Source organism: Diplotaxodon limnothrissa, linkage group LG19 (assembly GCF_057381915.1).
Source record: "Diplotaxodon limnothrissa isolate DT_005_m linkage group LG19, D_limnothrissa_male_GT1.1, whole genome shotgun sequence".
Taxonomy (NCBI): Eukaryota; Metazoa; Chordata; class Actinopteri; order Cichliformes; family Cichlidae; genus Diplotaxodon; species Diplotaxodon limnothrissa.
In genome coordinates, this window is record NC_140614.1 from 26,730,595 (window position 1) to 26,753,237 (window position 22,643).

Sequence of the window (22,643 nt, forward strand, 5' to 3'; positions counted from 1 at the left end):
GCGTCCTTAAACAAGGAGGAAGATTCTGAGCCATGCCTGCGTGCAGTTGATTGGCAGAGCATTTGTTCGGCTTTGAACTAAAATGAGACTTTCATTACAAGGAGATCCTCAGTTACGCCTCTGCACGAGAACATCTTCATCTGATCTCAGAAGTGTATTTATACCCCGAGCGAGAACAATTCACTGCTAAACTCTCCGAGGTGTCGCCCCTGCCTCTGACATTTCACAGGAAGCGGAATACGGGGTCAGCGTTGTTTTATTTCCACGCTGAATACGAAGCAGGCCTTAGCATGAATAGATGATTATTCAGATTTGTCCCAACACAGGTTTTAAACCAGCATTAATATATCAGGCCCTCGGCTGCCTTCCACTCTGGCTCTTTTAATTTTTTTTTCCTTTCTCTTTTTCTTTTTTTTTCTTTTTTGCAGTGAGGCAAGAGTGCTGATGAATAATTGAACAGTCCCGCGGTCCAAATGTCACAGCAGGGAAAATTGTTTGCGCTGGCTGGTAATTAGAATTTCATTGTTTGTTATGTAGGTTTGAAATTCCTGTCATTCCACATTCCACCTTATCTCGGTGATGGCAGATATCACTGCGCTTGTCTATCCGGGGGAGACACTAAGGCAACGATGGAGAGATGGCGTGAAGCACAATACATTTGCTCATTCAGCACACACTCATTCACTCACTCGCTCACTCACACACTCGCACATTGTCGCCGACACAGATAAAGTCACGCTCCTTCTCATTCTCCTGCTCTCAGATGGACACAAAGCAGTGGCCCTGGTTCACATAGTCTTTTATGAATGCCGTATGCAATATTCCTTGAACCTTTGAGCCTCATGTTGTTTATGTGACTCTTCTAACATTGCGTAACTTGGTTCGTGTTTTGTTACTGCCACATTCAGCACTGCCTGTGCTCGTGAATGAGGCTGACATTTTTGTCCCATTGCTTGTAAAATGCTTGCACTGGAATGTGCACTCATGTACGCGCACACGTACGGGTACGCTTGTGTGTGTGATGTGTGAGTGGTGTATGAGAGTGTGGCTCCGTGTGCTCGGGACTGCTCCATGTTTGCATATTAGCTGTTTTAACACTTGCACTGAGTGATGCAGTACGCTGTTCTCTTTGCTGCTCACACACAATCTTTTAGGGCTGGTGCCCTTTTCCTCTTTCTCGATTAGTCTTATGTGAGTTCGAATAAGGTGCTGCAGCTAGGTATGGGTAAATTACTATTTCTACTAATGACTTGAAATATATATTGATTCTAATGTACAAAAGACTTAAATAGCAGTCAGAAAAACAGAGATCCATGAATGAATGAATAGAGATTCATGGAAGAATTCTGTCATGGCAGAGATCGCAAATGTCCCTCCAATTCCTCTGAAAGACAAAGGGTTTAACTTGGCTGCACACAAACATGTAATCCCACTGGTTGGGTTAGTTACTGTTACAGGTTAGTTCGAGGCAGGTAGAACCACTTTCAGGCTCCATTCATTTAGACAGGGACTCACAGTAGCAGTTTCTGGAAGTTAATTAGTCATTATTCTCACTTCTGGAAGCCTTTGAGCTACATGCAGGGCTATTCATATAGTGTTGCTATCAATTTTGTTACAATCAATTTTGTACTCATCTTGAAGCATACACTGTAAAAAAAATGTTGTAATATAAAAGTATTTTACTGTGTATTTTACAGTTTTGTACTGTTTTTCTAGAATATCATTAAATTTACATAAATAGACTGTGATTTTACATTTCAAATGTAAAATAACATAAAATCACTGTAAATGTAATAAAACATAATTTTCTTGTTTTTTAAATATATTTGTCTGTACATATGCATATTTAGATTGTTAAAATACATTCACAAATGTATCATAATTTCACAAATATCTGTCCATTATTTGAAAGATTGAACTGTTAAATTCAAATGTAATGCTATGGAAAAATATATAAAATGATTCTTATAAACTTTTTTTACATCAAATAATGTTATTTAGGGCGATCGTGGCTCAAGAGTTGGCATTTCGTCTCGTAATCAGAAGGTTGCCGGTTCGAGCCCCAGCTCGGACAGTCTCGGTCGTTGTGTCCTTGGGCAAGACATTTCACCTACCACCTACTGGTGTTGGCCAGAGGGGCCGATGGCGCGATATGGCAGCCTTGCTTCTGTCAGTCTGCCCCAGGGCAGCTGTGGCTACAACTGTAGCTTGCCTCCACCAGTGTGTGAATGTGAGAGTGAATGAATAGTGGAATTGTAAAGCACTTTGAGGGTCTCGAAAAGCGCTATATAAATGCAATCCATTATTATTATTTAAACCAACTGTTAACTGTATATTTCTGTACATTTAAGTATTATTATTCATATTGCCGCATTCATTGACCTTGTTTATAGGTAATTTCATTGTTTAATGAAATTACCTATAAACCTCTGTCAGTGCGCCCCAGGGTGGCTGTGGCTACAATGTAGCTTGCCATCACCAGTGTGTGAGTGTGTGTGTGAATGGGTGGATGACTGGATGTGTAAAGCTTTGGGGTTCTTAGGGACTAGTAAAGCGCTATACAAATACAGGCCATTTACCATTTATTTAACATTTTAATCACATTCAAATGTTCCTAATTTAATGTTTAAAAGCACTTGAAAAAGGCAAAATCCTATGTAAAATTTGGGCTACAAACTGTATTGTCATTACTGAAAATAACCGTATTTTATTTAGTTAGTTATTTAGTTATTTTCTGTTATTTTATAGTATTATTTTGGCGCCCCAGCTGCCGGAACATTACTGTGTTTTTAGGATTTTTTTTTTACAGTGTACAGTATATACACACGTGCTGCCGGTAGAAATTGTGTTCATGAGTTTGTGCTAAAAATACAAAACTCAGAGCTGCTTATGTTTATGATAATCTGTAGACTTTATCACGAAGGACAGCCTAAATAACTCCTCCACAAATATGCAGTGCTGTTTCAACACTGTCCAATCAGTGTGTGTGTACATATATATATATATATATATATATATGTATGTGTGTGTGTGTGTGTGTGTGTGTGTGTGTGTGTGTGTGTGTGTGTGTACAAACCACTGATATGGGGGTAATAATCCAGAAACCTTTTTTATTTCGTTAGGTTTTGTGACTCGAGGGCAGTGAAAAGAAATTTCACCTTTATTTTTTATTTAAAACTTATTTTTAGCAAACTTTTTCTTTTGGTGTGAAGCACTGTGCCACTCATTTTGTCATTTAGCCATGTTTCTGATGATCTTTATAAACAGGTTCAACATTTCAATAGAATTTTTGGAACCCCCAGCTTTCATGTTGTCTAAGTGCTAAGGAACATTCACATGTGGGTTTGCAGGTAAGCGGTCCATGTTGACAGGAAGAGAGGGATGCCATTTATTGCAGTAGTTTTGTAAGGATTGTCTATTACCTAGTTTTTAAATTTTTTTTTTCACTAAAAATAAGCAGTTGATGGACTCCCAGAACGGCTTTCTGGCTTCTGGTGAATGTCAAGTATTTCCTGCCTTTTAGTTCTGTTTTTAGCCTCTACCACCCGCGACAGGGAATGGTAGAGACCTGCTGTTAAAGAAAACTGCTACAACCAGTCCACACTGAACAGATAATCAAGCTGAAATTCTAAAAAGATCTCCAAAGCAAAGTCGATTCAGAGTCAGTCATTAAGTTGTGGCCTTTGTTCCCTGTAACAGAAACAAAGATCTCTTTAGTTGCAACATCAACAGTTTATGAAGAGGAGGAACCAGATACCTCCAGTTGGCCAAGATGACGAAAGAGCTTTCCTGTGAATTTGTGTCACCTCACGTTAAACAAACAATTTATTGTGTTTGAATGTTGTCATCATCAACATGACTGAAAGGCAAACCTGTTTGATTCCTATCTTGAGTGACTTGCCTGTCGACTGACATTTGTTCTGTGGCATTTAATATTACGACAGCTTTACTAACCAAAGTCAGTAGCATAACCACGAAGCAAAACCTGTGGCTACGGTTTCTCTAAATTAGCGTGGAGCAGTTGATATCCTCATTCATTGCATCTTTAAAGTCAAATGGCTGGCTTTAATACTTCTGCCGTGTCCTAGTATCTTTTACCAGATTGAAACTGTATAATAGCGGCATTTCTCTGCTATTCCTATTTTCCTCACCATCAACCACAGGCTCTCAGTGTTTTTGCACTCCGTAGCTGATTTCTTTGTTTTTGACTATTTCTTTTAAAAGGTTTTTCTTTTTTTCATGCCTTTCATATTTGTTTTTCTAAGTGCTTACAGGCAGAATAGTCAGTGTGATGGTATTGCAAACCCCTTTTTGTGAAAGTAGGCGTCAAATGACAGTTAAAGGTTTCATGAAGAGACCTAACTTTTTTTGGTGGGGATATACTGTTTTAGACTGCACAAAGGGAATTACCAATGCTCATTCAAAGGGCCACATAAAATCCAAAGCAGCCGAAATAAAACAACAAGTATGAATATGCCAGTCTTAGAGGCTAATAACAAGTTATTTTCTAGCCCTTTCCTTTCTGTCTTTCATCTATCTTAATCTCTGATTTGACATTTGTCTTATGTTGTTTTCTCCCCCTTTTTTTCCTCTCCATATTTGTCTCTCTGGATCACGAGCTCTCCATTTCTCCCACCATCATTCTCTTTTGTTCTCTCTATCGGTGGGAGATGGAGTTAAGTGCAGCTGTAGGCCAAATAGCCCAGTGATTGGCTCTCACTTACTCCTGCCTCCCCAGTGCATTTGAAATCACTGATTGCAGACAAGCTAGTCTAAATCAAAGCTCTGCTTTAAGGAAAATTCTTTCAAGGAAAAGGGAGTCTGCTAAACCCATTCCCAACGCAGATCATCGCCTTCACTTACATGAAGAAACAATGTGTAAATTGACTGTATTTAACTGATATTGCTAACTGATATCAAATTATGTTGCTGCCCTTCAGATGCCCTGAACACAAGGAACCATCAGGTGATGTGCACCACCGTGAAAGTCCTGCAGCACCTGGTGATGTCTGCAGACAAGGTGGGAGAAGCTCTGGTGCCCTACTTCAGGCAGATCCTCACCGTTTTTAACCTCTTCAAGAACAAGAGAAGTGAGTTTCAGGCACCAAGCTCTGGAGTGTTTCAAGGACAGATGATGTGGGAGGTGTTTGTCTTTTGGAGCAGATCTTGTGTAAGCTTGTTCTAATATTGGCATGACTGCAGAGCAGCAGTCACGGGGGGAGGGGCATGAACCAGGTGATTTGACAGCCCTGAGAAATGCCACGTAGAGGTTAAGTGTCTCTTTTTATTTGAGTCCAACTAAAAAGGGATTCTGTTTTCTGCATTTTCTTTGCTGTAGACTCAAAGCTTCTGCCCTCGAGTCCTTTTTACTTTTCCTCCTTCCACTTAAGCATCCACTTGACAGAGAAGCTCAATTTTGTCTTTTCTGCTGTCAGTCAGGCGGCATTGTGCAGTGCTGTTGAGGAGGAGACTTTGTCCTTGCTCTCACTGAAAGGCTGCACCTGGGTGACACCAGGACCTGGGGAGATTGGCATCAGATAGGCAGGGCTCTTTGTGTGGCTGTGTCAAAGCACTTAGGATGGTGTGACATGATGTGGACCCATTGAAGGCTTAAAGGCACAACCAGCCCCAAACACCACAGCAGGGTGTGGAGACTGACATTGTGAATCAATCATCTAAACACAAGCTTTAACGGGAGAAAACACAAGGCTTTAGTCTCTTAATCAATATCCAATTTGAATCTGTTGTCTCTTTAATTCGCTTACATTTATCTGTTTGTTGAGATAGTGAGAAAAGACAAAGGAGGGAACAGGAAAGCCCGCCTTATTAGCGCACGGCCTTATGCAAATCTCCTCCGTAAATTAGCTGTCAAATCAATCCCCTAAACTGTTTTGAAGCGCGAGTTTCTCCGCCACACCAAAAGCTCCGGAGTCAGCCGGTGAACCTCACCATGAATATATCTGCCTGGTAGTTACCGTGGCGCTCTGTCCACCTGCCTCAACTGCTCCTCTGTCCTCCTCTGGCAGGCATCGATTAAATCCGAGCCAACCTCTCACCTGGCAGGCGTCTCTGCTATCCACCTCTTGAGACCAGCCTCTGCCAGAGAGAGGTCCATACAGCTGCCAAAGCACAGGGCCCAATCTGCTAAACAAGGACAGAGCTTCCTCTTCAGTAGTTTATAGGCATCCGGCAGAGTTTCTCTCCTGTAAAGTTTGACGAGAGTTGAGGCTGAAAATGTTACCAAAGTAAAGTATGTCGGTGCAAGCAAGCGTCTATATACTGTAAGTTCATAGATAGCTGGATAATTTCCTTGTGTTTCCCCCCCGATCACCGTCTGAAGCCTTAGATGAGCTGTCACAATTCATGTTCTGTTCTACCCACTCCCCTCTAACAGAGAAAGATATAACTTCAAATACAGAGAATAGATGCTTCCCTTTTGGGAGGGGGGAACAAACACGGTGTGAACTAGAACTAGAGTTCTTTCTGCCTAATCCACAAATATTTCAGGGTTGTTGTTCTCTCACAGTCTTTCTCTGTGTGCCTTTGTCTTTGTTTCTCTCTTCTGTTTTATGGCTTGTTTATATCAATATCAAAGCTTTCATTGAAGTCCATCTATTATCTAATATTACTTATATACACCTCCAGGTCCATCCCACACTCAGTCGGCTGTCTCAGTGCCTCAGACCGAGCCTCTAGCAGACAGGCACGATCATTGTGTTAATACAGTAGAAGACACAGAAGGCCGGCTAGTTGTGTGTGGTAACTCCCACACTGTAACTCACAGAGCTTGCATGGCATCCCTCTTATCTCCTGCACCACAACGGGACCACTGTCCATTTCATGCCAAATGTGTGTGTCTGTGTCCACATTTGTGTACGTCTGTCATGAATAGATCTGTTGTATCCCATATGCAGCTGTTGCCTTCAGTGCTTTCTGTCTCTCCCTGCTCACTGTTGTCTGTCTGCCAGCCTTGGGCACACAATGCTTTACTACACATCTATGACATGCCCCACATATACTTGCACATATACCATTGCACGCCGGTCCAGATGAGGCTACACAACCTGACTCTGTTTCTGTCTGCCCAGTTGTTCGAGCTCCGAATCAATAGGCTGACAGCCACTGCTGCAGGGTCAGGGCCACAGTTAGATATCACCGACATCTCATCGCCGGACAGATCCCTTAGGCTGTGTTCCCACGCTTCCGCTGTGTCGCTCCCACTCTGAGACAGGGTTGTGACCTGTTAAATTGGTCTGTATACAGCCCTTATCTGAGCCATTTTTCCAAGGTCAGAGACGGAACTTAACAGCCATCTCCAGAATGGACCCTCGGGTGTCCTTTCACTCAGACAGAGCGCTGGCCCTCTGACCAGAAGAACAGCGTTACAACCCACCAACCCACATGTTCAGTCTTTTTGGGGTCCAGGCCTCTGTCATTGTTCAAAGAGAGAAAAATATGCCTGTTTAACTCCGGGCTGCTGGCTGCCATTCTTCCCACTGTCACAGTAATGCGTCATTTTGAAGTGCACAATAATGAGCAATCACATAGTATCACCATCCTTGATGTACCCTTTTGTCTCCTGAATCAACGCTCTCAGCTTTTGTTTGCTTTGTGTCTTTTGTTTATCAACTGTTCTTTGTGTATTTGTCTACGTGTGCATGTGTGTGTGCATGTGTGTGTTTTAGAGACAATGTTGAGGACAGTGTAGGAATTTCTCCAATACGATTTGCATGGCTCTCTTGTTTTCTTGATGTGATGAATCTTATCCCTAATGAAATGCAACAATGTTCCTTAAGAAGGAGAGATGTGCTCCGTCATCCAGCAAATTCCTCTTCTGAGCTCAAAGGATGGGAACTCATCTGACGTACTGTATATCATATCAGGAAGGGACTCTGCAGCGGAGTAAACAACATCGAAAATATATTGCGGGGTTGTGAATGAAGATGAAATGTATGCCAGTACTGATTTTATTTAGTAGATTAGATGTTGGCTAGATCAGTGAATACAGATTCTTTATTACTAAATTCCACTTTTTCACAGTCGGTTATGTTACCTTATGATAAATAGGACCTGGTGAGCTGAGCAGATGTAAAGAAAACTATGAACACTAACTCGAGTTTAAATTTTTAAAAAGTCCTGCATACATGGTGTCTTTTCGACACAAATCACTTCTAGTGGGACCCAAAAATGGTCACTTCAGTGCTCGAAGCATAGCTGGGACGTTAAAACAATTCAACAGACTGGTTATTTAAATAATCACCCCACAGTATACTCCCTAAACATTTCTGCTGTTAAGTTGTGCATTTATAATTCAATTAAAATTAACATCGGTTTTCAGTTTACAGTAGCAGCCATCTCAAAGCACTTCTGATGATCCCCTATGAGCGAGCACTGGGGAGCAGTGGGAAGGAAGAACTCTGTTTTGGCAGGAAGACAAAGCCAGGTGCAGGGAGGGGCAGCCCTCTGTTATAACCGGTTGGTTATTAAGGGAAAAGATACAACTTAAAATAAGGACAAACTAAGAAGGACTGGCGAGAGCGAAGGATTTCAAACTGTGAGTTTATTGGGGATGGCTTATTTTCACAGCCAGCCTCAAGTGGCTATTTAAGTTGCATTTTTTAGACTTTCATATTTGCTTCATTTTTCAGCCCCAGATGTTGGTGCTTGGCTTCAGATGAAGTCTTCAAGTTCAGTTTTTTGTTCTTCTCTATCCATCCAACTCCTTTAATAGAGACAAAAGTGGATTTAACAGGGTGCTCCACATCAGTGGCAAGCATCTTGGTTGTGTGTTTATCGAAATTGCTCAATCATATAGCTTTTATATGCAGCTGTCGTATTAAAGCTGTTGTGTTTGGTGTAGCGGAGACTAAGCATTTAGAAATCTGTACGACCAGGAGGAGGGCCTGGCGTGCTCTGCCACAGTGAATGAAACATAAGCTCGCAGATTTGTCTGGTTCCCAGGGTAGCATTGTTGTTGTTGCCCTGATAATTTTCTTCGCTTATCTGTAAGGTGTAGGTCCTTAAACACCTATTCATCACTGACAAGCGCACTCTCGCTGTCTCTCTCTCTCTCTCTCTTACACACACACACCCACAGAAACACAGTTATTCACACTTATTGCTCACACACCAGTGATCTGGTTCATTTAGCCTCTTTTATCTTTCTGCTAGGAATGTGGCCAGCTATGATAGGGTCTCGCCCACATGCATTGCTGAGCCTACACACACAGACACACACACAGACACACACACACACTCTACAAGTTGTGATAGTGGCTCTCTGTCTTCTGTGTCTGGACAACTGGTGAGGTTTTTGTGTTGGTGACAGATGCAGCACTGTGGCTGTATCTTATCTCATGACCGCGCTCTATCTGAGTATCACATGACGTGGTCACAGGCACACTCACAGGTCACGTTGGGCCTTTTTTATTTATACGGCGGCTCAGTTACAGCCGATGTTTGGAATTGAATGGAAATAAACACGGGTAGGTGGTTCACCAGACAACCGCCACCCCCACCCCCTCCATCACACCCTGATACAAGGACATGGAGAGTCATGAGGAAGGAGACCTATTCCACTGTGTTCAACTATGATACTAAGAGAAAAGGCCATCTTGAGCAGAAACACAAGGAAATTAAATCCTTTTTTTTTTCCTCGGCTCATTTTAATAAGACAGAAGGCCAAGCGTATGCCTGTGTACTCAACCACCTGTGCTCCTGTCCACAATACAACATAATACTCCCATTTACTGCCACACCACTGCACTGTGGCGTGTATGATGTTGAAGCTAATTCCTGGGGATTCCCAGTCACAAACATTTGCTTTATTTAATGACCTTTTCCAGCTGCTGTTGTGAAAAATTAATTCACTGCCACGCTTTCGTTGTGTACATAGCAACGCTATGGAGGAGCCGCGCTCGCACAAACACACAAAAACACGCACATAAGCCTATGCCCCCACTATAATCCATCATCTTCCACAGGCACGGAGAGCTCCTTTTCCCCCAGTGGACATCAGAACACACACCTCATCTTCAGCTCCTCTTTCCACATAGCCCCCCTCCAACTGGAGATATCTATCAAACCATCACATCCTGCCGAAACCCCTCCGCCATTACAATACGAGATGAATGGGAGAAACAGAGAGCCAAAAGAGAAATGGAAGAAGATATAGCATGAGTGAGCAAGAGATGAAATCCAGGTATACCGAGTTGCCTGTCCTTACCTGCTGCATTGTTAGCATGCTTCACAGCACATAATGACTTTTTTTTCTTTCTTTCCTAAAGCTTAAGAAAAGACACAAAGTTGAGGAAAATAGTAGAAATATAGTTTTATATTAATGCCGCCCACTCCCCCCATTCCCCTCCCGCCTACCTCTTTCTATCTCCCTCCACTCCAATACTCCTTGCGTCTGCGGATATGCCCACCTGTCTCTGTTAATTTCTATTGTCAGCAGGTCTGAGGCGGAGCAGCCAATCAGTTGCGAGCGTCAGCCCTTGGGCCTGCAGTCACTCCGCGGCTCCAATTTAAAGGTCAGCTGATAAGCAGCCAGATTCATGCATAATCTGGGCTGCTCTGCAGTCAGACAGGCAGACTGCTCAATGAGCATGCACACACACACATATCCACACCCAGCATACACAACTCATTCTCTTGGTCTGATCGACCCTCAGAAAACGAAGAAGAAGACGTATTTCACGTGCCCTTTTCTCGCCGGAATAAATGCCTGCCTCTATTGTTCCATCAAGCCACATAATGTACTTTTACTAATTGTTTGAGAGGAGCATCTCAGAAAGAGCCCGGCTTTATGTTTGTTGATTTGTTCATCATTTGGTACATAGTGCCTTTCTTGCGATGTGAAGCACTTAGGGGAATTACGGGATCTTTAACAAAGCACAAAACCTGGCAGTGCGCTTAAAATGAAATAGAATTTGGTTATTTAGACCAAAATACTCAATTTTGCTCTACACGGGCCTGATATCCACTTACGAGGACATTATACTGCTACTGTTCTATCAAAATTTTAAATGAATATTCTCATATGTGACTCTTATTTTTCTTAAAAAAAAAAAAAAAGGTAAAAAAAAAAAAATCTGGTAATTCTTTGTTTTTACATTCATTGGGCCCCAATATGCCCAAATATCAAAGAGAAATTAAAAATGCATGCTGTGGAAGAGTTCGCGTCTTAGGAGGTTAAGACTAATGTGTGACCCACCTGCCAGTAGGACACAAATGTCAAATTTAGTCAGAGCAATGAGTAATGAATAATATTACAAACTACCACCAGGGGAACCTGGCCTACACCCTGGGAATCACTGCAACAGAAGATGCAGAAAATGTTTTTAAGCTGATGGATGAAGTAGAATGGGTGTTTTTCATTATAGAAATACATCCACAGTAATTCCCTTCCCTGTGGTTCCTTGGAGTAGCTAGTTCAGCAATCTTCACTAAAATTTAAATCTTGGATATTTATTGGACAAGAATTTAGGCTCCAGATCAGTCTTCTAAAAGCTGAATGTTTAGCTTTTAGACAGCTAAGATCGGGTTACTGAACACAGTAACTTCTGCTTTGTAGATGAATGTGTAGGTACCGTATCCTTAGTGATGAAACATAAGTCTTCACTTTCAGTGGAGCTGCTCCTTTCATTCCCTCTAAATCCAAGAAGCACCCAATTACTTAATTGGATGAGTTATGAGGGTCCTTTCCTCACCCGATTCCCTCCCATCTCAATGAGATTAACACACTCTGTAATTAATGAATTTGGGGCACTGTGAAACGATTTGCAGGATTGTCCTGGCTCCGGGGGCCTGACATGTGTAACACAATTATCGAGTTGTCGAAACCAGACAAAAGAGTGAGATGAATAGGCCAGCATTAGCTGTGTTTGCTAAAAACAGGTGATCGTTCCAGTCACAGCCTGGATTAGATTCGTGGGCCACTTTGTTGTCATTCAGATTAGAGTGCATGTGTGACGATGGCTCCCGTGTATTCATACGTATGAATCCGCGTCCTCGCATGAGAATTTTTTGGGCTTCCTGACTTGGTAGTGGCAAGCAGAGAGCTCTCCTCCAGCTTCTTCCCACATCATCGTGTTTGACATCTCCGCGGGCAGGCAGCGACAGAGTGCTGGTGTGTGTGCAGACATTTGTCCGGCCCGCTTTGGATCAGCGTTCGCACCCTGCGTCAGGTTGGCTGTCGGCTTTCATAAGCGGTTTTGCAAAATAAATAACAAATGGCATTTCTACAGGCTTCTGATTTTGTTGTCTCCGGCAAGGACACTCATAATAAACAATGAATAAAATAGATTTTATCACCTCTGTCTGGATTCGTGTGATACACCCGCATTTCAAACAGGTCACTGTTTGCAAAGCACTTGAGATTTTCAGGCGTCCCTGCTGTGGCAGTCATATTACATCTGCGACTGTCATTTTTTGTCACCTCTGTCTTCTTTCACACAGAAGTTCCACTTTAATGCGGCCAGGAAAACCACTCGGTCACCCATAGTCATTCTCACTGAACCAAACAAAGCCAGCGTAATGCTGCCACAGTGTGCCCCCCCAACCCTACCCCTTTAGAGACCCACACCCCATTACTGCCCCTTCTGGGCATATTTCACTGACAGATATACCCCATTATCTCATCATATGCCAGCCAGTCTCTGCACTGTCTCTAACTGATGTATTTTGCTCATACAGTCAATAACACAGCTTTTTTTTGTCATGTTTCTATCATACAAGAGTGGTATGAACACTGGAATTTTATTTACTTATACCATGTAGGTTCTATTTTATTCTGTTGTTTTTTATTTTGTTTTTTCCTGTTGTCAGTCTGTCTGATCTGTCTGTCCATCTTATCCTCATTTACAGCTCGAGGGAACTTTTTTCCATTATTTTCTTCATCAACTGATGTTCAGTCAAGATCATGGTTCACTCACAATTTTTTTTTTTTGTTTTATCATGACTCCAGAATTCATATTCCAATAATGCCATAATAATCAGCCTTATACAGACTCCAATAGATGGCTTTGGAAAATGTGAACGACAGCACATGTTATTGACTTTTAACTGTTTAATTTTCATATATTTTCAAGTTTTACAGCTTTTCATCCTGATAAAAGCATCCCTACATGGCCATTCATACTGCACCAAAGTAATAAAATAATACAATTTAACAATTAAATGACAGAAAAAGTCCTGTATGTTCCACTATTTCTTTTAAAAGGCTGTTTTCTGTGAATTAACAGAAACCTTTTGATTTATAATTACAGAACAGTCCAAGCAATGTGCTATCAAAACCTTTTATGTTGTTTTACACAATAATTTCTCACAATTTAAACTCAAAGAGTCATTCTGACAGATGCTTTTTTTAAATACAGGAACATTTCTTTATCTGCTAGAAAAACCTGATAAAGAAATGCTGCTTTTTCTTGCAATCATATATTGCAGGGATCAAATTAGCAGTTAAACTTCGTTTTGTCTACAGAAAGGAGAGTTTCACTGGTTCTGCCCACTTAGGATTAAAGTGGGCTATGTGTGGCCTGTCATGTAAAATAAGTTCCCTGACATAAACTGTCATCTGTAAGCTGCACGGTGTTAAAGACGTACATGAAACAAATCTCTCAAATGTAGCACATGACTTCAGTATTCAGCTACGAGCTAACGGTGTGCTCAGAAATCAGTAGCGTCACTTGAAATGTTTTTCTCCATGGAATACGCTTCAAGCGCGTTGCCTTTTCAGTGCTGCAACATTGCTAATGGTTAAATTTCATTTAATAAAGGAAAGATTAATATTTAAATAGGCTGCTGGCGATGTACAGTATTATCATTTAGAATGCACATTGCACATTGTTTGCATAATTAATTCAGTGCAGCTTCATCTGTAAATAATATTGTTACCACACCAGTTGCACAGACACAGAAGACCGTTATCAGGATATGTGTGTGTGCTTGCGTGCGAGTGCAATAGGGCACACTGTCACTGCTGCGCAAACACTGAGAAAATTCCCACTTTAGTGCCTTATTTACTTTCAGGATCTGTTCTGTCACACAAGCGTGAGTGCAGGATACACACACACACACACACTTTCTGTGCCCTTCAAAGTCAATAGAGGGGATATAAACATCAACGTCTACGTCACACTGTCACGTGGAATGTAGAGTATGCAGTCTGCTTGGGATCATATTTTATAGGCAGATTCTTGACCTCTGCGGTGAAAGCTTTGCACATGCTGTGCACTTTCTAACATCTTCGCTTTGGAAACACAGGATCAAAAGATGTTAGGAGCATAAACAAAACACTGCTGTGGTGATTTATACAAATCCAGTATTCCTAGTTTTCTTTTCTATGTATGTGTTGGTGATAACAATGCAAGGTGGACCCTTCATCTAACGCCTTGCAACAGTGGCCACATAATTAACTTTATCTGACTTTCAGTACCAGCCAAGGCTTTAACATTATCTTTTATGCTCCGTGTTTGCTCCCAGTCCTCCTTTTCATAACCGAGCTGATGCATAGTTTTCGCTTTTTCCTTCAGTGTAGCCCAAGTGCTAAAAGCCTTAGCTTCTTTGTTCTGCTCTACTGTTGACCCAAGATAGATGAATTATTCACCTTGAGGTTTGTGGCAGCTCTTGTAACGTGCTGACCCGCCAACCCCTCTGCATGCCTGGGACACTTTACATTACTCCCAAAGGAGATGCACCCATGGTTCTCCTCCTCTCCCCTCAGCTTCTGTCTTCTCCACCACCTCCTCCCATCAAATATTTAGTCTGCGTGGATGGAGAAGCAAATCCCCAGCCTCTCTCGCCTCATTTCTCTACAAGCCTCGATGTTCTCCTTTACTGTGAACCACATCTATACTACACAGATGTGGTCTCACGGTGCTTTGATAGCAAACTGTTTCAGTATCTTCCTCTCACATTTTTCTTCAAAAAATTATTTTTTCTTTCATGGTTGTTTTTAAAAAAAAACAAAAAAACAAAAACGAATATATGGAAATATGCTGCTACACCAGGGACATTTTATCTTAAAGGTCCAGGGAAACTTACTATTTCCTTATTCAAGGTAACTCAATGACCAATGACAAGTTAATAAGTTTCCATTTTAGCTAGTACTCTAAAGGTTTCACTTCAACAGAGGTGTACAAGGCTACTAAAAATACAGCATCTTTTAAGTAGTAGTACAATTCATCCCAAGGAGAATCTGTTTTTCTCAACAAAAAAAGTTCACAAAACAACAGTGACTCTGATGCAAGTGTAATATGTGGTGGAGCTGATGCTTCTACACACACAACTCACTGGAAAGAGGCAGCAGTAAGGAGGTGCAGACACAGGGTTAAATACATAAATCTACCCATAATCTTATGAATCATATGGAGTTAAATTTGAATTGTTTTTATTTTTTAAGCTAGGCTAAAATATGTATGTAATATGATATCTGCTGGCCTGGGGGCAGAAGGGGGCTTTTATTTGAGAGGTGACTCTAAAATAACACAATTCTCTCTTAAAGTTTTGAACACTTTTTCTTTTCTTTCGTTGTTTTCTGTAGTCTGAACTGGGTAGGGCTCATGGTTATTTGTGAGCTCACTCATCTTGGAGTTGCCTGGCAACCGCACCATGACAACGAGAATCCCGGACGTCACTATAGGCGGTCAAGAAGTAGACAGCCACGTGAACTTCAAAAGCAATGAAATACAGAAAAATGCTGCTACTGTTATCATTCACTCTTTGATTTTTAGTCTTTCTGTTAAGTTTTGCTACCTGTGAGACGGTTGTGGCTTATTTGCCAACGTATGTGTGTGGTGTTTTACTTCTTATGTGACTCATCTAACTCTTCTCATCTAATGCCAAAACTATTATAGCATAACATGGTCCACAAAGATATTCCTTCAACTATTTCAGCTCTGATTGTTGTTCATTTTATCATTGAAATCCAATTTTGAAGAAATCACTGATTTGAAACAAAAGTTTTAAGGCTATAGCATGCATATATATATATATTGTGTGTGTGTGTGTGTGTGTGTGTGTGTGTGTGTGTGTGTGTGTGTGTGTGTGTGTTGCACGCAGGTGAGCAAGCTCTGGAGTTGAGCTTGTGTTCAGAGCATGTGTGTTGGCCCCTGAGGGGTCACAGTCACTCTCTTGTGTTTGTCACCATAGTCTTTGTTTCCCACAGGCCTGCTATTCTGGGAAGAGAAAGGTCATCTTCCCCTCGGATACTGGCACCTTAAGGATGCTCATAACTGCACACTGTCTACAGAAGAAGTCAGCAGGTTCTCTGCTGATGATTTTTAGCCTCTTTGCTTTGTATTGTTTTATATTTGTATTTAGAGTAGAGAGTAGTGGAGGCAAACTTCTTATTACAGTAGGTTTCCCTAATTATATATTGTTGTGTTTTCATTTAGGATGCTGTGTATTTGCATCCATACATATGTGTGTGTGGGTGGCCGATGGCAAGCTGAAACAGATGCTGTAGGGTAATTTAAGGTAGACTGAGAACATCTGTGCTTATTGAGTACTGACGTATGCAGTAGTAGAAGCAGGGTCACTTACTTCCTTCTCTAGTTTTGTCTCCCTGTGTTTCCTGGACATATGAAGGCAAAGTAATGGGAAACTGATCCATGCGGGACCTCTTCCCCTGACCCTCTATATATAACAAAGTGACCCACCTATAGATTAACATGAGGCCTCCCCTCATTAGAAAGTACAGAGATTAAAAAAAAAAAACAACAACTTTGGTGTAGTATGAATTTCATCACCTGGCTCCATATGTGCAGAGAGATGGGACAGCTGCTTTTCAGCCATTGGAAAATAGCTACTACGATACACACCTCCAGCTTTAGGGGCGAATAAGAGAGGAAACCATATGTTGCTGAAGGTTATGTGAGACCATGCAAATTGAAGCTCAGCTCTCTTGGTCACAAGAATTGTAGTCTGGCAGTTTAGTCGCTGATAAATGCAGGCAGCAGTGCATTGATTGGAGCATTAAAGCGGGTGCGCCACCTTTTTCTCGAGAGTCTCCTGGAAACTCTCATGACACAGCGCCCTATCAATTGGGTGATGTGCATATTGATTAAGTCAGAGATACTTTAGAAGTCCTCACCAACAGGATACGTAAGAAAGGGCTAGATTTCTTAATGCTGTCGGAACAGCTATAGATGATTTAGATTAAACTGCCTGCTAGCAAGTATGATGTGCTCAATATTTGTTTGTGAGTTTTAGTCTTCCCTGTGCGTAAACAGAGACTTGGGTTCCCATGTGGCAGTATTCATACTGCTCAATGCCGCAGTCACCGCAGGGTGGGCTTTTATTAAAGAGTTGTAATGAGTGAGAGCCATCATAAGCCAGTTGCCTATTGATTACCTATAAAGAGCACTCAGTGGAGACGTGCTGTGATCCATAGATAATGCTTTGCACAGGGAGGCTCAACTTACTCTGGTTCCAAACCTCTGCATCGCCAGCCACATCTCAAATTTTGTTGAGCAATTCAAATGGATCTGGCAAACAGGTTGGAGAATGAGCCTTTGCAGGCAGGAGTACACAGCAGAGTGGTAGTGAGTCAGTTTAAGAGATTAAACGTACTTACAATCAGCTGTTAAATATTTTTAAAACACAATTGCTATTTATTTGGTAGTTTGTAGCTCATTTAACAGCCACATAGTCATAGACCGGATATGGACTTGCTACAAACAGCAGTATCCCTGCTAATGCTGCCTCAGTGCTGGAAAAAAAATGACGTCAAAGCAGCCAGACATGTTTTTCAGGGCAAAATCAAAACCTCCCACAGAAAGCAGCTAACAAGAAGGCAATCAGGCAGAATAATGGAGTGGTAACAAAATGGGCTTTCAATTTGAACATCAGTGCGGGCTCAGCTACCGTACCAATAAGGCCTGAGCTTTGAAGTCACGACAATAAGACACACAGAGACTCGTGGGCATCCACATACACACAGAGCCAGGAACAACACACAGAATAAATACATTTATTCTTGTGTCAATAAAAAAATAAAAGCAATATTACATGTGAATGTTGCTATGCTAATGTATTCTGAGGCCTACTGCTAACAAACAGATGATTGATTGGTGAGTCTGTGACATTGTGCTTGTCTGTTTGTAAGACCACTGCAAGCTTTGCCTTTGTGACAAAATAGAACCGAGCAAAGGACGACATCAGTCTGGGAATGAATCTAAACAAAGTTTCCTTCTTGAATTTCTATTAGAGCCTAAATTTAATTCATCTTAGACAACGCACATAATGTCTTCCATATAATGTTGAGCAGAGAGGCAATTTCATTAATGACTTTTTCTATTACCCTAGAAAATGTTTGCATAGGCCTAATGGTAAAAATGCTCCTCTGTTATTGGAACTGTCTATAATTGATTTGACTGTCTGTGATTTCCACATTATTTCCCCCCTTTTTTATTTTATTTTTTGTGTTTGTTTATCGCATTTGATAAATATTAGTTCTGTTAAAGGGTTTAATTAATGTATTACTAGCAATTACTACCAAAAGATGCTTTTGAGTATTTTTTATAATTGTAGTCCACCAGAATTTTGAGGCAAATGTTGGAATATATTGTTTTTACTGCTGTAGATCTTAATTGCTTTACATATTTTTGCTATCACACAATGACTAATAAAAATACAGTGCTAAAGATCATAGCTAAACTAACTTTTTTTTAATGTTTTTGCTAGTTTACTCTTTTCTTTTCTTGCTTGGCTAACAACAGTATGGGTCAGACCGCTGTGTCACTGAGAAATTTCTCATTGTTTATCTGTTTCACAAGGTTAATGAACCATTTTTACAGAACAATCAGTGGAGTGAGAAATAAGTGGCAGTTTAATCAATTGATAATATTTTAAGTGGCTATATGCTGATTAAATCCTTTTTCCAAACGTGTCAGACCTAAGGTGAAGGGGTGTGGCTTTCCCCAAACAATTTAGTTTTTGGGCCTCATTTACAATATAACTGTGTGGCAGATTGTGAAGCATATAAGTATACTGCATAATGCCCAGTTATGAGAATTATAACCATCGCTATAATATCTTAACCACCCTCTTAAACATATAGCCCGCTAACTAAGAGCAGGGTCTCTGTGGGTTTGTGTGTGTGATTGCTGCATGATGCTGAAGCCTGTAAGAAAGACAGCTGCGTCCGTTCCTTGTACACAGACTCCAAGAAAGGGTTCTCTCTGCTGGAGAGGGAACAGTAAAAATGCATCATAATTTCTCAGTAATGACAGCGGAGCTGATAATGTCAGAGCTTATCAATATGAGCCTTAGTGTTTTAGCCCCAGTGCTTGTTTAATGCTGGGTTTCGGTACCCATCCCTAATCTGAGCTGATTGCTCTCAGTGGAGAGAAATATGGAGTATTCATTTTGTATGGGGGAGGGGGGGGGAAGAGGAGAGCGATGTTGTATTGAGACCAAGTGTAAACTGGCAAGATTCAATAGAAATTTTCTTAGAATAACAGCACTGTCAGTTGAAATCATAACACAATCTCTCTTGTTGTGAGTATTAAGTAAAACCATGCCCCGTAGCAGATTTGCTGCCAGACTTAATCAACTATTGTTTGATGTTCTCCAAACTAATGTTGTGGCAAACCTGGGGCTTAAAAGATTTAGGCTGGCTTGTGCAAAACTACATGTAAGGTACAGAAGGCTTATGCTGCAGCATCCACTGTTTTGTCTCTTAGCTATAAGAGAGCCGGAGGTGAAATATGTGCTCTACATCCCCATGACCTCTCACATAAAATAGATCCCCAATCAAAAAAATAAATCGTCCAAACCATGGTAATTAAGGTTAGGATCTGATTTAGAACAATTACAGATGAGTGAAGAATTAGCTATGATACCGTCATTTCAATGGCATTGACACTGCTATGTTTGCCAGTACTATAGGGGGTTAATGGGGAGAGAAGGCATGGCAGTGGAGCTGGAATGGACAGAAAACACAGACTATTTGTAAGTACAGCTACATGCACATGTCCCCCTGGGGCTGGAGGCTGGGTGGTGAGATTGCAGAGTCACCCCCATCACTAGTGATCCATGCACACAAGCCAGCACCCTCTTGACAAAACACACAGAGCAAGTATTGTTGCCACACGCAGAGACATACACACACATGCCTCAGACAGTTCATTTCAATGCAAATAAGTGTTCACCCCTCTTCTGGGAGGAGTTCTTGGCAGACTGCATTTTCTCTTCTCTATCATATGGAAGATCTAGATTGTATAGTGAGCTCTCGGGCAGAACCAAACAGCTATGAGTACATATAGTGCATCGCCTGCTTGAACTGATTTGCTGAGTTTTATGTTAAGTAGAAAGGACTTTTTTATCCTGCACTTTGTTCATGGAGAAAGATGCAGCCATGCTCACGCAGCGAAGGATGTGTATTTACAATGTCTTAAATGCGCAGTGTAGCTTTTAATTGTTTGGCATCGCAGAGTTGCTGTATTGTTATGCTGATGTATGGTCCACTCTGCACTGTATGCCTGCAGCATTAAAGATGAAGCTACATTCTTCCGCCCTCCCAACGGGCCTTTGTCCTCAAAAGAATGGAAGCTCCTCGCTTCATCGGATAGATTACAGCCAATTAAATGTGTCCGTTATCACCCATTAATTACCGCCACCACTTCTGCTAGAAATAGGCCTGACCAAGCAACGGCTGTGGACGTGAAATTGACCCAAATACATCAAGATGAGTTTCCATTTTTTACCTCTTTAATCAGCTCTCATCAACAGAGACCTATCATTGAACCAAGTCATCTTTCACATTGATTTTCAGTTAAATGAGTTTTGCTGGGTTAGCATGCCTACAGTACATGTATGCGCTTATGTTAGCAAACGAACATGGACGTATGCATGTGTTTGGGCATATATGTGCATTTGTGTTTGCACGCTACTATGTGTGCTTGTGTGCTTTTTGCATACACAGCACGTGCATGTGCTGCGTGTTGGGTATTTGAGGTCAAAGCTGATGGACTGGGCTTCCTGAGAGACGTGCAGCGGCCCTGAAGGATTGACACTCTGTGACACCTCTCTCCGTCTGCCTGATTAGTCACCTCTTTGATGTAGCAGCCTATATTAAGGCTCTTAAGTAGAAGACAGCCCGACACTTGCTAGCTGAATAGGGCTCATAATACATAATGCTGAAACACCATCTTCCATCATATGCCAAGCTTCAACACTTTTTTTACTTCCGTATTGCCACTTTTGGAATGTATTGCAGCTTGTTGGACTGTTGTCAGTCCTGCATGTGGATTCTTAGAAAATCTGTAAAATTTCAGGGAATCAAAGCAAAATGATTCTCTGTCCATCTACTTTTTTCATGTTTCCCTCTCTCTCTCTCTCACACTGTCTCTCCCCCTGGTACTATCATCTTTACAAGCTCAGGGGAGCCGACAGCTGCCCTCTAACCCTGAAATCAGGCATTAGAGGAACAGCCTGACAATTAGTCTGCTATTGCCTCACTGGGATGGGATCAGAATAACAAGACAAAGAGCAAAAGAGAGGAAGATAGACAGGTTTAAGATAAATTCCTGCCTTGGGAACATTTGAAGACACCTATTAAGGGTTTTCCTTTTTTCCCAAAGTGGAGCATTATCATGACCTTAGCAGTATGTGACATTTTATTTCACATGCTTCATCTTAACCCTCTGGCAAAATATGCAATGCTATACTGACCCTACAGCAAGCTAATGCAATTATTTCAGTTGTTTATGGAGCCATATATATTCCAGAAAAGCAGGGTAAGATAAAATAAGTTGATGGGAGACAGCTAGTGACAGCTTCTTCTCCAAGCTGGCATCAAATTGGTTTTCTTTTTGGCTAATGTTAGCTAATTATTGCTAGCTTTTCTGCTAACAGTACCCAGTTTCAAGACTTGTCTTGTAGCAAAACACTCTGTAAAAGATCCAGTGCTGATGTGGCTAATAATCTAGCTTACCATTTCCAAATTACGTCATCAGTCACAAACAAATCCACATAAAACTATGTAGTAGTTAGCAATAATGCTGGCATGTAGATAACTGGAAATATAAATTGAACGGCTTTCCATTTTACATCATGAGGTAAAGCCTGTTGAGGACCACCTAGCAACCACCAGTCACTACAGAAAAGGCGTATTTCCTGACCAATTGTGAGTCATTGCTGAAAGCGGTTATCTAACGCAAGCTATCTAAGAGACGTATACGGTGCTACACCAAAAACATCCTTGCGACTGATTTGTTCGTGAGCAGATTGCCACAGTCCCATGGTGTTTATACTGAAGATGGCAAGTGGTTTGCAAACACTTGCTAAGCGGTTATGAATAAAAACACAAGGTATTTTTTAGAAAATACAAAATAAATACAAACTTAACTGTCCATTTCTTTAAAAAAACATTAAATATGTATGCTGTACAATCCTTCACCCTGGAGAAAGAGCGGTTCAAAGAATTCATTAAAAGCTCAAAATTACCATGACAGTCCTACCCTTGATGATGGGTATGGTGTGTGTAAACCTCGGACCACAAATGTATCTACGTTTGTTGAAACTGTGTGCAGTTCCAATAGTATAATTCAGCTAAACCATTAAATGCTTTCTTCTTCTTCATAAACGCATACACTTTACTCTGAAAGTAACGTTTTTCAACATATGGACTGTTAAAA

The 22,643-nt window shown here is 41.2% G+C and overlaps 1 protein-coding gene across 2 annotated transcripts in view; it reads left to right on the top strand.

Annotated features, from left to right (window-relative positions):
- pacrg (PARK2 co-regulated) overlaps positions 1-22,643 on the top strand; it is a 164,582-nt gene that overhangs the window by 101,516 nt on the left and 40,423 nt on the right. For both annotated transcript variants that reach the window (XM_085343263.1, XM_085343264.1), the window contains exon 4: positions 4,941-5,090. In XM_085343263.1, the coding sequence (XP_085199389.1) occupies positions 4,941-5,090 (150 nt within the window). The remainder of the gene's footprint in view (positions 1-4,940; positions 5,091-22,643) is intronic.